Here is a 16,101-nt window from a genome sequence, read left to right on the forward strand (position 1 = left end):
AGGCGGGGGGAATGGGCGGGGGGGGGTGTGAGAGAGGGGGAGGCGGTGCCCACGTCACCGTACCAACATGGCTCCGTCCCCCCCCCCTACCCAAGATGGCCGCCCGTGTTGGCGGGGTAGCGAGGTGACGTCACCGCGGCGGCGGCTGAAGAAGAAGAAGCAGCAGAGGAGGAGGAGGAGGCGGGAGGGGAGCAGCAGTCGCAGCAGCAGCAGCAGGAGGAGGCGGAGAGGGTCGAGGGCGTCTCTCGTCCATGTTGAGGCGAGGCAGCGGGGGCAGCCGCGGCTGAGGCGGCCGACACCGGGCAGCAGCAGCAGCGCAGCACGGGGGTGGGGGGGGGAGGTGCGGGCAGCACAACCTGCCCGGTGGGGTGGTAGGGAGTGGGGGTGGTGGTGAGGTAGGCAGTGGTGGTGTGGTAGGGAGTGGTGGTGAGGTAGTGCTGGTGGTGGTGGTGTGGTAGTGCTGGTGGTGTGGTAGGGAGTGGGGGTGGTGGTGGTCGTGGCGAGGTAGGCAGTGGAGGTGGTGAGGTAGTGCTGGTGGTGGTGGTGTGGTAGGGGGTGGTGGTGGTGAGGAGTGGTGGTGTGGTAGAGAGTGGTGGTGAGGTAGGGAGTGGTGGTGATGGCGTGGTAGAGAGTGGTGGTGGTGAGGTAGAGAGTGGTAGTGTGATAAGGAGTGGTGGTGGTGTGGTAGGGTGTAGTGTGGTAGAGAGTGGTGGTGGTGTGGTAGGGGGTGGTGGTGGGGAGGCAGCAGCAGCAGCCGCCGCCACATCACGGAGTGAGCGCGGCGTTGTGAGTGTGGGTGGGTGGCGTTGTGAGGGTGGTGGTGTGAGTGAGGGTGGTGGGTGTTGGTGGTGGTGGGTGGTGCAGGCTGCTGCTGGTGGCGGCGTCAGTGAGAGTGATGGAGCGCCCTGGCGCCCTGTAGCCCACGGCGATCAGCCATTGGCTTCACCACCACCGCCTGTTGTTGTTGTCGTCGTCGTTGTCGTGATCGCCGTGAGAGTTTCCATGAGTCTCGAGTCTGGTGCCGCGGTGGTGGTGGCCGCGTGAAGAGCGGCTAGTTTGGGGGTTTCGCGATAGGCCCCGCGAGCGTTTCTTCGTCTTTTTATTTTTACTGTCGCCGAGGGGAAGGTGGTGGTGGGTGGTGGTGGTAGAGAGTGGTGGTGGGTGGTGGTGGTGGGTTGTTGAGTGAGGGGTCACTCAGGTGGTGGTCTCGGGGTCACTGAGCGAGGCAGGTGGCGAGCGATCTCGCCTCGTGGTTAACTGCGCCAACCCCAGGGCCACGCAGCAGCAGGCGGGGGACTTCGCCACCGTCGAGGGCATCGCTGATTGGGTCGGTAAATCGAGCCACTTGGGGGTAGTGGTGGTTGGTGGTGCTAGTGGTGGTGGTGGGTGGTTGGTGGTGCTCGTGGTGGGTGGTGGTGGGTGGTGGTGGTTGGTGGTGCTAGTGGTGGTGGTGGGTGGTTGGTGGTGCTCGTGGTGGTGGTGGGTGGTGCTAGTGGTGGGTGGTGGTGGTGCTAGTGGGTATCCAGTTGTGGGCTTCACCGATTGGTCACCTTCCAGGGTCACCAGTTGACCCCATTCGGCGTCGTTGGTGACCCCCCCGCCCCGCCGCCCCAGCCCCCGTCGATTCATTCATTCGTCGGCCGAGGCCGAGAGACGGGGGCCTTGCTGGGGGCTCTGTCGGTCACCCCGCCTGGCCACGCGTCGGTCCGCCACGGGGTCGCCCGTCTCGTCGCTCGGCCACTTGGCGAGGCACCAAGGCCACCGGTCGTGTCAGCGGCTGGGACACATTCCCCGCCTGCCGGGGAAGTCCGCGGGTGACCCGTCGACCCGTTCGCGGCCTCGTCTCGCGGGGGCCCTCCCGGGCCACCGGTCGCATCGCCTGTTCGGTCATTCGCGGGCCCCCCTGTTGGGGGTACCAGCTGCGTGCCGGTCTCGAGTGCCGGTCGCGTCTGGTCATGTCGGGCGGGGTGGTGGCCGTGGCTGGCGGTGGTGGCGGTGGTGGTGGCGGCGTGGTGACCGCGGGCCCAACGGCCGTGGCCTCGAGCCGGGCCCGTCTGTACGCGGACGCCAACACGCACCGTGCCCGCGACTACTGGGACTACGAGGCCCACGTGGTGGACTGGGGGTGAGTTTGGCGACGACGTGGAATGATGATGATGATTGAGGTGGTGGTGGTGATGCATGGAGAGCGGTGGTGCAGCGCTTAGTGCTGCGCTACGAACGTGGCTACCCGAGTTCGATTCCCGCTTACGGCCACCAACACCACCAGTGACGATTATCTGAACCGGCCCTGGGCCTCCCCTAGGTCGACTCGACCTCAAATGAGTACCTGTTGCGGTGCGTAGTTAACATCGCCACTGGGGAGACAAAGGCGGCCGGGCGTGGTGATGGCCACCCACCCCCTCGTGTGCCACAGTGGAGGCCTTCACAGGTGCTAACAGCATTTGCCCCAACAGTCTGTTAAGGCTACACGGGGGGGGGATCCTTTGGCGATGTAGTATGTATGTTTAACTTCTTCCACACCGTACGTCGCCAACGGTGCTCAAGGGAGGTGGGGAGGGGTAGGGTTGGCAAACTGGTGGCGATGCTCGTGGTGGTCACGCGTTGCGCGCGTACACATCCACGCTGTGTGCCAGGATTTAAGTAAAAAAATACAAACATTTATTCGGGTTGCTGGATGAGCAGAGGCTCAAACCGCCAGGCGGAGAGCAACAAACAGCACTGTTGTGATAGGTCACACACACAACACGTGTGTTGTGATAGGTCACACACACAACACGTGTGTTGTGATAGGTCACACACACAACACGTGTGTTGTGATAGGTCACACACAACACGTGTGTTGTGATAGGTCACACACACAACACGTGTGTTGTGATAGGTCACACACACACACGTGTGTTGTGATAGGTCACACACACACACGTGTGTTGTGATAGGTCACACACACACACGTGTGTTGTGATAGGTCACACACACAACACGTGTGTTGTGTGTGTGATAGGTCACACACACAACACGTGTGTTGTGATAGGTCACACAACACAACACGTGTGTTGTGTGGCCTATTACAACACGCGTCTGTTTGTGTGTGGTCTGTCACAACAGTGCTGTGTGCGTGTAAGAGGCTGACGTTTCTGGCAGTGGTTCTTCTTCAGGGCTGAGAGGAGAGGATGATGAGGTTGGGGGGGGTGTGACTGGTCGAATGGCCGGGTCGGGCTGCTCGTGTTGACGTTCGTGCGCTGTGGCTTTTTGGCGTTTCGATCGTCCCGCGTGGCTACAGGAACCAGGACGACTTCCAGCTGGTGCGGAAGCTGGGACGGGGGAAATACAGCGAGGTGTTTGAGGCCATCAACATCACGAGCAACGAGAAGGTGGTCGTGAAGATCCTCAAGGTGGTGATCCCACTCGCTCACTCGTTCGCTCACTCATTCACTCGTTCGCTCACTCGTTCGCTCACTCATTCACTCGTTCGCTCACTCATTCACTAGCTCGCACATTCACTCACTAACTCATTCACTCGCTCACTCATTCACTCGCTCGCTCATTCACTCACTAGCATGCTTATTCACTCACATATACATTCATTCACTGGCTCGCTCGTTCACTCACTAACTCGCTTTCATTTATTGACTAGTTCGTTTGCTCATTCAATCACAGCTCGCTCACTCATTCATTGGCTCACTAACTTATTCGCTCACTAGCTCGTTCACTTATTCACTCACTATGTCGTTCACCCATTCATTTACTCAACTCATTCACTAACGCATCCCCTCATTCAATCATAAATTCACTAGTTCAATCGCTCAATCGCTTGCACGTTCACTCATTTGCTCATTAATTTACGAATTCACTCGCTCCTTTGCTCACTCAGTCAGGGGGGGGGGGGGGAGGGTTCATAATGGCCGTGTTGGAAACACTGAGTCAGCGCCGCTGAGAGACCCAGGTTCGAGTCCTGAGTGTGGGTTTAGCGAATCTTGGGAGGTTTGTAATGGCAAATGGCAAAAACGCATTGAGGCAGCAGCGCTTGAGATACGGGTTCAGCCCGTACCGCCTCCGGATCCCGTGGGGTCTTTACCGCGGTGCAGTCTGTCGAGTACCCCCACAGTATTCACTTGACAACTCCCTTGTTAGTGTTTTGCGCGGGGGCGTCTCTGCGGAGATTTGGCGGCAGAACGTTCGCAAAAAACACAGGATCCCCTAACCGCCGCTGCGGAAGAGCCCTTAAGTTCGGCGAGGCTTTCCTGGGTAAACAAACGCAGGTTTAATTAAATGGTGAGTGTGTGTGCGCGTACGCGTGTACACGCGTATGCGCACACACACAAAGACAAAGGGGGACATAGCCTTGACAGACTGTCGGGGCAAGTGCTGTTAGCGAGTAGCATCTACGAAGGCCGGCACGGCACACGAGAGGGTGGGAGGCCAGCACGGGGCAGCGGTTAGCGCACCGCACTCTAAACCCGGTGACCCGAGTTCAATTCCTGCTTGTGGCCAACATCGGTAGCTAATACCTGAACCGGTCCTGCGTCTCCCCTAAGTCGACTCGGCCCCAAATGAGTACGAGATGCGGTGTGTGAACATCGCCACTGGGGAGACAAAGGCGGCCGGGCGTGGTGCTGGCCACCAACCCCCTAGTGTGCCGTGCCAGCCTTCATAGGTGCCCTAGCAGTCTGTTAACCGTTTCCCATTCCGATGACGTACCTGTGTGTGCGTGTTGCGTCATCGGAATCGGAAGAAAAAGGCCGCGCGGGAGGGAGTGTGGCACGGTTCGGGAGGGAGTGTGGCACGGTTTGGGAGGGAGTGTGGCACGGTTTGGGAGTGTGGCACGGTTCGGGAGGGAGTGTGGCATGGTCTGGGAGGGAGTATGGCACGGTTTGGGAGGGAGTGTGACACGGTTTGGGAGGGAGCGTGGCACGGTTTGGGAGGGAGTGTGACACGGTTTGGGAGGGAGTGTGGCACGGTTTGGGAGGGAGTGTGGCACGGTTTGGGAGGGAGTGTGGCACGGTTCGGGAGGGAGTGTGGCACGGTTTGGGAGGGAGTATGGCACGGTTTGGGAGTGTGGCACGGTTCGGGAGGGAGTGTGGCATGGTCTGGGAGGGAGTATGGCACGGTTTGGGAGGGAGTGTGACACGGTTTGGGAGGGAGCGTGGCACGGTTTGGGAGGGAGTGTGACACGGTTTGGGAGGGAGCGTGGCACGGTTTGGGAGTGTGACACGGTTTGGGAGTGTGGCACGGTTTGGGAGGGAGTGTGGCACGGTTTGGGAGGGAGTGTGGCACGGTTTGGGAGTGTGACACGGTTTGGGAGGGAGTGTGGCACGGTTTGGGAGGGAGTGTGGCACGGTTTGGGAGTGTGGCACGGTTTGGGAGGGAGCGTGGCACGGTTTGGGAGGGAGCGTGGCACGGTTTGGGAGTGTGGCACGGTTTGGGAGGGAGTGTGGCACGGTTTGGGAGGGAGTGTGGCACGGTTTGGGAGGGAGTGTGGCACGGTTTGGGAGGGAGCGTGGCACGGTTTGGGAGGGAGCGTGGCACGGTTTGGGAGTGTGGCACGGTTTGGGAGGGAGTGTGGCACGGTTTGGGAGGGAGTGTGGCACGGTTTGGGAGGGAGTGTGGCACGGTTTGGGAGGGAGCGTGGCACGGTTTGGGAGTGTGGCACGGTTCGGGAGGGAGTGTGGCATGGTCTGGGAGGGAGTATGGCACGGTTTGGGAGGGAGCGTGGCACGGTTTTGGAGTGTGACACGGTTTGGGAGGGAGTGTGGCACGGTTTGGCGCCAGCTATCGTAGAGTGGCGGCGGTCGTGTTTGCTACGGTTCCGTGCGGTGAGTAACGACATCGTTAAAGACAACGGCGCTGCTGCTGCTGCTACTGGTGCTGCTGCTGCTGCTGCGCCTCTCTCAATAAAATTAATGCCGAGCCGCTCGCACGTTCCGAGATTCAGCGGTGAACAGGGACACCCACCCTGCAACTTGCAGACGTCTCAGAAGGGTGAAGGCTACACAGAAGATCTTCTGTGTGCGCGTGGGTCTGCGTGTGTCTGCGTGCGTCTGCGTGCGTGCGTGTGGCCTTCATAGGTGCTCACTAACAGCACTTGCCCCAACAGTCTGTGACAGGCTATACGGGTGAATCCTTTGTCTTTGTGCGCGCGTGTCTTTGTGCACCTGGCCTGGCACAGGTGCCGTGGTGACGTCACCGTCACTTAGTGGTGAATGGCGGGTGTTGGTATTTGTGTCTTTGTGTGCCCGCGCACAGCCGGTTAAAAAGAAGAAGATCAAGCGGGAAATCAAGATCCTGGAGAACCTGAGGGGAGGTCCCAACATCATCTCCCTCGTGGACATCGTCAAGGACCCCGTGGTGCGATGCACGGCCCTCCGCTCGCTCACTCACTCGCTCGCTCACTCGCTCGCTCGTATAGACTGTAACAGACTGTAGGGGCAAGTGCTGTTAGCGATGCAGCACCTATGAAGGCCGGCACGGCACACGAAGGGGGTGGGTGGCCAGCACCACGCCCGGCCGCCTTTGTCTCCCCAGTGGCGATGTTTTTACACGTCGACCTGGGGGAGGCCCAGGACCAGTTCAGATATTCGTGACCAATGCTGATTAATGACATAGCTTGCATTGTGTGTTGTTGTGCGTCGTCGTTTGTGCGTCGTGTGTTTAAACTGAAACTAAACTATTTTTTATTTTACCAGGTCAGGCCCACCGAGCCGTATAGCTCTTTTTCAGAAGTGACAAATGATAGCTCAACGAAAGTGACTTGACATGTGGACATTTATAGCAGCAGGCAAATACTCTAAACGTGTGCGTTGTATGTGGCGTCGTGTGCGTCATGTGTCTGCGTGTGTCGTGTGTGTGCGTGTGCCGTGCGTGTGCCGTGCGTTTTCTCCGCAGTCCCGCACGCCGGCCCTCGTGTTCGAGTTCATCAACAACACAGACTACAAGGTGCGTGCCGAGACATATTGCCACCACCACCACCGCCACCACCACCACCACCGCCACCACCACCACCACCGCCACCACCGCCACCACCGCCACCGCCACCACCACCACCGCCACCACCGCCACCACCACCGCCACCACCACCGCCACCACCACCGCCACCACCACCACCACCACCACGCATGTTCTCGTCAGCGGCCCGCGGAAGCTTTATTGAACGTCGCGCGCTCCACCCGTCCCGTTGAGGCGGACCGCCCGCGCCGTGACTCACGCAGAGAAGATACGACACGAGCAGCACCTCGCCGCAGGGCGGAACGTCGAGTTTCCTGTCGCGATCCACTGCCGACGCCGTGTCGTTGAATCGTGACGCGTCTGTGGCGTCGGGAGTCGCGTCGCTACGTGGGACTCGCCGCGGAGAGAGGGTTCGACCCCCGACCCTGACGACGCCCGCTGTATATTCGGAGTTTGTGTGTCTCTCTCTCTCTCCCCGTGGTGGTCGCGTGGATTTTTCTCCGGGCACACCGCTGTTTCACGTCCACGATGAGAATGGACATCACGCGTATTCGGCTGCTATCAATTTCCACACGATGTTGACGAGCCACTTCGTGAGCTGTCATTTGTGGCCAGGTCGCTTCTGAAAAAGAAACAATAGCTCAGTGGGCCTTACCTGGTAAAATAAAATATAGTTTAGTTTTATTTGTATATTTTATTTCAAGTGATTTGTCTACCTTTCTCCAGTCGTATCGTGTTGTTGTAGTGTTTGGTGTTGTCACCTTCTGAGCCCGTGCCCCTTACTGGACATTGCGAAAAAAGAGCTTCATGGCTCATCGGATTCCTCCAGGATAAATAAACATTCCGATCGCATTCGCGACACCTCCGTGGACACGCCACGTGATCTCTGGCCGATGTCTCCCCGGCTCAAACGAGCCAACGACGACGGCCACACCGCCCGCTGGTGACCTCTCGTGTCTGGGGTCGACCGGCGCCCCGCCTCCTCCTCCAGTCCAAGAAAACGTTCCGAATCCGACATTAATAGGCCGCCGATGATTTGTTTTGTTTCAGCAACTCTACCAGACCCTGTCGGACTTCGACATCCGCTTCTACATGTACGAGATCCTCAAGGTGAGCGCCACGACCTTCAGCCCTCGCCCGCCGACGGCCGGGCCTCTCCGAGCGCTCGGGAGAGAGGAAGAGTTTTGAGGGTCTGGAGACGTGGGTGACCGGTTGAGCTGACCGCGTGCTTGTGTGTGTGTGTGTGTGGTGCGCGCCTGCCTGCGTGCGTGTACGTTCCACGTCGGGTATTGACAGGCTCTGGATTTCTGCCACAGCATGGGCATCATGCACAGGGACGTGAAGCCTCACAACGTTATGATCGACCACGAGAGCAGGAAGGTCTGGCGCTCCGGCGAGACGCTCGCTCGCACACGCACGCACAGACGCACGCACAACAACAACAACCGCCATTCGCCACTAAGTGGCGGTGACGTCACCACGACGCTTGTGCCAGGCCATGTGCACCTTGAGGCTGCCACGTGAAGTGTCGAACGCCCGCTGGCAGGAGGTCACGGGGCAGACCCAGCAGGTGCCACGGGTCGACTGACTGAGATTACCGAGATGACCGGTAGATGCACCAGCTGTGCCCCCTACTGCGCCAACTTTCTCTGCTTTAGCCACCCGGCGCTTGGTTGTTGTGAGCGTCGCTCCTCTGCCCTCAGTTGTTGTTGGAGGGCGACCGCCTCCCCTACAGGGGCCTCTCTTTTACTCTCAGCGTGGCCTCGCCCCGTCCCGGCCACGCCCCTCTCTGGAACCTACCGGCGGGTTCCTGAGGCTTCCCGATGGGCCCCCCTCTGTGACCCCCTTTGTGACCTTTCCCTCAGATGTCCCCCCTCTCGTGTCTAACGTGGCCTGCTGACGTCAGTACAGCCGTACAACGCAGCTACCCTTTTTCGCCAGCAGCCAGCACTATGCCACTACACACGTACACACACACACAGACGTGCTTAAATAGACAAAGATCAGCCGTGTGGCCTTAACAGACGTTTAGGGAAAGTGCTGTTAGCGAGTAGCACTGATGAAGGTCGGCACGGCACACGAGGGGGTGGTGGTGATGACGACGGTTGTCGTATCGATGATGTGGTGGTGGTGGTGAAGGTTGCCGTGACAATGACGGTGGTGGTTGTGGCTGCTGTGGCTGTAGCTGCGTCTCATTGACTGGGGACTCGCTGAGTTTTACCACCCGGGCCAGGAGTACAACGTGCGCGTCGCCTCGCGCTACTTCAAGGGCCCGGAGCTGCTGGTGGACTACCAGGTGAGAGCAACGCACACGTAGCGTACACACACGGCGTACACACGTAGCGTACACACGTAGTGTACACACGTAGCATACACACAGCATAGACGCAGCGTACACACAGCATGGATGTCGCGTACACACAGCATAGGCGCAGCTTACACACAGCATGGATGTAGCTTACACACACAGCATAAACGCAGCATAGACAGCATACACACAGCATACACACACAGCATAGACGCAGCTTACACACAGAGCATACAGCATAGACGCAGCACGCACGTACGTATGCATACATATCTTCCGCAGCGTATGTAGCCAACCGTGCACCCACAGGGTACACGCAATATGCATGCAGCACACACAAACATACACGCACACAAACATACACGCACACAAACATACACGCACACGTAGCATACACACACACGTAGCATGAACGCAGCCCGCCCACACACACACACCACTACCCCCTCAGAGGTGCTCGCTCAAGGCACTTTCCCCAACAGCCTGTGTAGGCTACAGGGTGGGGGGGACCTTTGTCTTTGTTCCAGACACCACTGACGTCAGTTTAACACGTAGGAGACTTTCGCAATCTATATTCATAATGCAGTTTTTTTGGAGTTAGATCGTGTAAATACGTGCCAATTCGTCACTAGTACAGCACTAGTGTGTAGTGTATAGTGTAGTGTATAGTGTAGTGTACTAGTACAGCACTACACCGGTGTGTTGGAGAGCCAAGCCACAGCATTTACAATCTGACGTCCCCGTGAAATCCCCCTTCCCAGATGTACGACTACAGCCTGGACATGTGGAGTCTGGGCTGCATGCTCGCATCCATGATCTTCCGCAAGGAGCCCTTCTTCCACGGACACGACAACTACGACCAGGCACGTGCCCCGCAAGGCCACGGCTCGTGTCTGTAGGCCACGGCTTTTCTGTCTGTATGGAGTGCTTCTGTCTGTAGGCCAGGGCTTCTGTCTGTATGGAGTGCTTCTGTCTGTAGGCCAGGGCTTCTGTCTGTATGGAGTGCTTCTGTCTGTAGGCCAGGGCTTGTGTCTGCAGGCCAGGGCTTGTGTCTGTAGGCCAGGAATTCTGTCTGTAAGCCAGGGCCTGTGTCTGTAGGCCAGGGCTTCTGTCTGTATGTATGGAGTGCTTCTGTCTGTAGGCCAGGGCTTCTGTCTGTAGGCCAGGGCTTGTATGTTAGCCAGGGCTTGTCTGTAGGCCAGGGATGGTCTGTATGGAGTGCTTCTGTCTGTAGGCCAGGGCTTCTGTCTGTATGGAGTGCTTCTGTCTGTAGGCCAGGGCTTCTGTCTGTATGGAGTACTTCTGTCTGTAGGCCAGGGCTTCTGTCTGTATGGAGTACTTCTGTCTGTAGGCCAGGGCTTCTGTCTGTATGGAGTGCTTCTGTCTGTAGGCCAGGGCTTCTGTCTGTATGGAGTACTTCTGTCTGTAGGCCAGGGCTTCTGTCTGTATGGAGTGCTTCTGTCTGTAGGCCAGGGCTTGTGTCTGCAGGCCAGGGCTTGTGTCTGCAGGCCAAGGCTTCTGTCTGTATGGAGTGCTTCTGTCTGTAGGCCAGGGCTTGTGTATGTATGGAGTGCTGTCTGTGGCCCAGGGCTTGTCTTTATGGAGTGCTTCTGTCTCGAGGTCAGGGATGGTCTGTAGGCCAGGGCTTGTGTCTGGAGGCCAGGACTTGTGTCTGTATGGAGTGTCTGGAGGCCAAGGCTTCTGTCGGTAGACCAGGGCTTCTGTCTGTAGACTGGGGTATGATGTCTCAACCATGGCTTGTCACAAGCTCAAGACTTAAATTATCAGACCACACCTTCTGTCACTGAATCAACCGTTAATCAACAAATAAAGTGTGGCAGTAGACCACACCCCGTGTCACCACCAGGCTCATTCCCTGTGACTGCATTGCCTGTGCCACAGCTGGTGCGCATAGCGCGGGTTCTGGGAACAGAAGACCTCTTCAACTACATTGACAAATACAACATCGACCTGGACCCGCGATTCAACGACATCCTGGGCAGGTGCGTGTCCCTGTCCTCTGTTACATACAAAAAGACAAAGATCCCCCCCGTATAGCCTCGAACAGGCTGTCGGGGCAAGTGGTGTTAGCGAGTAGCAGCACCACCTATGAAGGCTGGCATGTCTCCCCCGCGACAATGTTTACACACCGGACCAGGTACTCATTTAAGGCTGAATCGACCTCGGGGGGAGGCCCAGGACCGGTTCAGATAAACATGACTGGTGGTGTTGGCCATGAGCGGGAATCGAACTCTGGTTGCCGGGTTTGTAGCGCAGTGTGCTCACCGCTCCACGGGGGATCTTTGTGTTTTGTGGTGGTGGTGGTGGTGGTTGTGGTGGTGGTGGTGGTGGTGGTGGCGGAAATGGTTGGGTGGCGGCGCAGGCACTCGCGCAAGCGCTGGGAGCGGTTCGTGCACAGCGAGAACCAGCACCTCGTGAGCCCGGAGGCGCTCGACTTCCTGGACAACCTCCTGCGCTACGACCACCAGGCGCGGCTCACGGCGCGCGAGGGCATGGAGCACCCCTACTTCTGTGAGACCCCCCCCTCTCTCTGTCTCTCTCAGACTCGTAGCTACGTAGAGGTACACTTGAGAAACACAGAGATACAGAGGCACAGATCTACATAGAGATACCTACATAGAGACAGACCCACGTGGAGATACGAATAACATGGAGCACCCCTACTTCTGTGAGACTGTTGGGGCAAGTGCTGTTAGCGAGTAGCAGCACCTATGAAGGCCGGCACGGCACACGAGGGGGTGGGTGGCCAGCACCATGCCCGGCCGCCTTTGTCTCCCCAGTGGCAAAGTTTACACACCGCACAAGGTACTCATTTGAGGCTGAGTCGACCTAGGTGTTGGCTGCGAGCGGGAATCAAACTCGGGTTGCCGGGTTGATCGCGCGGCGCACTACAAAGACAGAGATACACAACACAGACACGAATAGTGTCCGTCTCACCACGTCGTCCCTGTGCGTCCGTCTCGTCTCAGACCCCGTGGTGAAGGAGCATGGCCGCAAGGGATCGTCTGCCGGCCTCTTCAGTAGCAGCAGCGGCGGCGGCAGCAACGTGCCCAGCAACGTGGCGGGTACACGGCTCACACGCGGCTCACGTGCAGCTCATGTGCAGTTCATGTGCAGTTCACGTGCAGCTCACGTGCAATTCATGTGCAGCTCATGTGCAGCTCATGTGCGGCTCACGTACGGCTCACACGTGGCTCGCACACGGCTCACATGCAGTTCACGTGTGTGTGTGTATAGGTGTGTGTATATCTGTGTGTATATCAGAGGTCGCAAACGGGTTTTGATTCCTTACTTGTACCTGTACCCGGCCGCACCAGGGTCGCACCGGGTATCGGGTAGGGTACGGGTATCGAGTACCCGATTGCAACCTCTGGTGTATATCTGTGTGTGTATCTGTGTGTGTGTGTATATCTATGTGTGTGTGTATCTATGTGTGTGTGTGTGTATCTATGTGTGTGTGTGTGTATATCTATGTGTGTGTGTGTATATCTGTGTGTGTGTGTGTCTGTGTGTGTGTGTATATCTGTGTGTGTGTCTGTGTGTGTGTATATATCTGTGTGTGTGTGTGTCTGTGTGTGTATATCTGTGTGTGTGTGTGTCTGTGTGTGTATATCTGTGTGTCTGTGTGTGTATATCTGTGTGTGTGTATATCTGTGTGTGTGTATATCTGTGTGTGTGTGTGTGTGTATATCTGTGTGTGTGTATGTCTGTGTGTGTGTGTGTATATCTGTGTGTGTGTGTGTGTGTCTGTGTGTGTGTATATCTGTGTGTGTGTGTGTGTATATCTGTGTGTGTGTATATCTGTGTGTGTGTATATCTGTGTGTGTGTATATCTGTGTGTGTGTATATCTGTGTGTGTGTGTGTGTATATCTGTGTGTGTGTGTGTGTATATCTGTGTGTGTGTGTGTATATCTGTGTGTGTGTGTGTATATCTGTGTGTGTGTGTGTATATCTGTGTGTGTGTATATCTGTGTGTGTGTGTGTGTGTATATCTGTGTGTGTGTGTATATCTGTGTGTGTGTATATCTGTGTGTGTGTGTGTGTGTATATCTGTGTGTGTGTATATCTGTGTGTGTGTGTGTGTGTATATCTGTGTGTGTGTCTATAGGTGTGTGTATCTGTGTGTGTGTATATCTGTGTGTGTGTATATCTGTGTGTGTGTGTATATCTGTGTGTGTGTCTATAGGTGTGTGTGTCTATAGGTGTGTGTATCTGTGTGTGTGTATATCTGTGTGTGTGTATATCTGTGTGTGTGTATATCTGTGTGTGTCTATAGGTGTGTGTGTATCTGTGTGTGTGTGTATCTGTGTGTGTGTGTATCTGTGTGTGTGTATCTATAGGTGTGTGTATCTGTGTGTGTGTGTGTATCTGTGTGTGTGTGTGTGTCTGTGTGTGTATCTGCACTCTCCTCCTGCAGCCATCAACTCTCCCCGCGGGAGCCTGACGGCCGTGGGCTCGATGCTGTCCCCTGCTAACGCCGCGGGGGGGGTCCCCGTGACCCCCGCCACCGCCATCGCCGGGGCCCCCCAGTGACCGATCCCCGGGGGACCCCCATCCCCCCACCCCCCCCGCCCCTCCCCCCCCACCGACAAGATGACACGGACACGCGCACACACACAGAGGACGATCGCACGCCCCCCCGCGCTGTCGACCGGGAAACAAAACAACGCAAAGACTCACTCGGCGGTGGGGAGGAGGTGGACGGAGAGGAGAGGAGGTGGACTGAGAGCAGAGGAGGTGGACGAAGAGGAGAGGTGGACGAAGAGGAGAGGTGGACGAAGAGGAACGGGGCCTCTCTGTGCCCGAGGGCGAGTGGAGCACCAAGCCACCACCACCACCACCACCACCACGCTCCGAGCCGGCACGCGGAACTGCTCTCGAATTTTGTCCGCGGCGCAGATTCGGCGCGAAGCCGCCCGCGGTGGGGGTGGCGGAGGGGGGGAGGGGGGAGGGGGGCGTAGAGGAGTCACCGACCTCGTCAGTGACTCCTCTACGCCGGTCAGCCTGGCAGAGAGCATCGGAGAGTTTGAGAGAGAGAGTTTGGGGGTATCTGGGAGAGTTTTGAAGGGGTTCTACCGGGGGGGGGGGGGGGGGTGGGGAAGTATGGGGGAGAGTTGGGATGATCTGGGGAGAGTATTGGAGAGCTTGCAAGTGTTGCAGGGAGTTTGGAAGAATCTGGGAGAGTCTGGGAGTGTTTGGAGAGCCCGGCTGGTGGCTTTACCGTCATCGTTGCGCCGAGTCGACTTTGGAGTTGGTCACCCTGCACCGTGGCTGGGCCCTCGCTGTGGGTCGCGTGCGGTTGGGGGGACGGCGCGTCCACAGAACATAGTGGGAGTGGGACGAGCGGGGGGGGGGCGAGGGGGGTGGCGTCATCGCAGCCGTGTCGGAGGCGTAGAGTTTGCAACGTCGTGAGAGACTGGGTTCGCATTTGGGAGTCTGCCGTGCGTGGTGAGACCGGCTGCTCCCAGCGCGGAGACTCGGTCTCAGCCCGGTCTCCGTTGACTGCACACAAAGCATCGTTTTGTCGTTAAATTGGGCTAAATTCCAGCGGTTGAGAGCTCACAGGTCGGCGTGCGATGAACACGCGTGTCACGACGCGTGTCGCTACTCGCGCGTGCAGTGCTCCAAGACGTTTCCCCCCCACGTAAAGGAGGGCAGCACGAACAAACACACAATTGGTCAGTGTCGTTATTGTTTTGTAAACCTCACGCGCAATGTAAGCCGGTCTTGGCCAAACGTCTGCAAGTGCTGAAAAATTACGAGCAGAATAACAACGATGTATTATTGTTATTATTGTGACTCCTTAGCAGGGCGTATGGAGAGGCTGCCCCCGTAGGCGAGGGAGTTTACTTGAAGCAGCTTCGGAAGCGGCTGCTGTAACCCGCTCCCGCCCGGGCTCGCCGTTACTCGCAAGCTGGTAAACGACCGCTCGCCGTTACGAAGGGAGGGGGTTAAAGTGTCGGCGATGGAACACAAACAACCACAAACGATATCGGGATCGTGGTGGAGCTTGGAGGCAGAATTTCAGCGGTGAAAGTGAGGCTGAATTGATTCGATTTGGAGCGAGGCCAAGGTGTTGAGGTTTGGAGCTTACCAGGGTGAGAAGTCTACAAGAGACCAGGATAGGGGAGTCTCATTCGTCACCGTGATCTTAGGGTTTGGTGGTCATCGAAATGACAAACGCAAAAATAAAAAAACTCTATCGCCCCGGGGAATCGGAAATGTTCCGAACGTGACGCCGAGTGCGGTGTGCTTCCCCCCGGCTCCTCCTGCACCGCGGTGCCCCGACTTGAAATCTCCACCGGATTGCCTCCGCCGACTCTCACCGGGACGCTCTGCCCACGGCAACAACGCCTCTCCGTCACGCGCGGCCCCCACACCCCCTCTCCACCTCCGCCGTCCTCAATCCGCTGCTGGATGGACCCCACCCCCCACTCACCCCTTGCGCCGTGTTGGTCATTCGGCCACGGGGGAATGTTTGGCCACGCTTCCCCCGGCTGGACTGTTGGGGTCAAAGCGGTTTGACCTCAGCGACGGCCGTCCAATATTGCCCCGGTCACTGGAGAGGTCGTGGGCCGTAGTGCCGCGTGATCCCGCTCGGTCGTTGCGCATCCGATTACTTTAGCATTCATTTTTGTTTTGAGTTAGCGTGGGGGGGGGAGGAGGAGGGAGCGGTGGTGCAGCGGTTGTCCTGCGTGACCCACAAACCCCCCGCCGCCGAAAAGCAGTGGATCTCGACAGACCTTTGCCGATCCACCGCTGGACAAAGGCTTTCCTTGCGCGCAGCGTCGACCATACTTCGCCACGCCGGACCGGTTCCGGTGTC

General features: G+C 57.7%; 1 protein-coding gene across 1 annotated transcript; it reads left to right on the forward strand.

The window, feature by feature from the left end:
* The first annotated feature begins 1,420 nt into the window (after nt 1-1,420).
* On the forward strand, nt 1,421-15,482 carry LOC144736930 (casein kinase II subunit alpha-like). The gene is made up of 12 exons (XM_078619624.1): nt 1,421-2,125; nt 3,284-3,395; nt 6,247-6,348; nt 6,886-6,936; nt 7,996-8,055; nt 8,242-8,325; nt 9,131-9,241; nt 10,015-10,116; nt 11,156-11,256; nt 11,637-11,785; nt 12,244-12,339; nt 13,693-15,482. The coding sequence occupies exons 1-12, from the start codon at nt 1,956-1,958 to the stop codon at nt 13,806-13,808; spliced, it is 1,254 nt and encodes a 417-aa protein (XP_078475750.1). The 5' UTR covers nt 1,421-1,955; the 3' UTR covers nt 13,809-15,482.
* Nucleotides 15,483-16,101: the final 619 nt, after the last annotated feature.

The sequence above is a fragment of the Lampetra planeri genome, chromosome 63, assembly GCF_965212315.1.
Source record: "Lampetra planeri chromosome 63, kcLamPlan1.2.h2, whole genome shotgun sequence".
Classification (NCBI taxonomy): domain Eukaryota; kingdom Metazoa; phylum Chordata; class Hyperoartia; order Petromyzontiformes; family Petromyzontidae; genus Lampetra; species Lampetra planeri.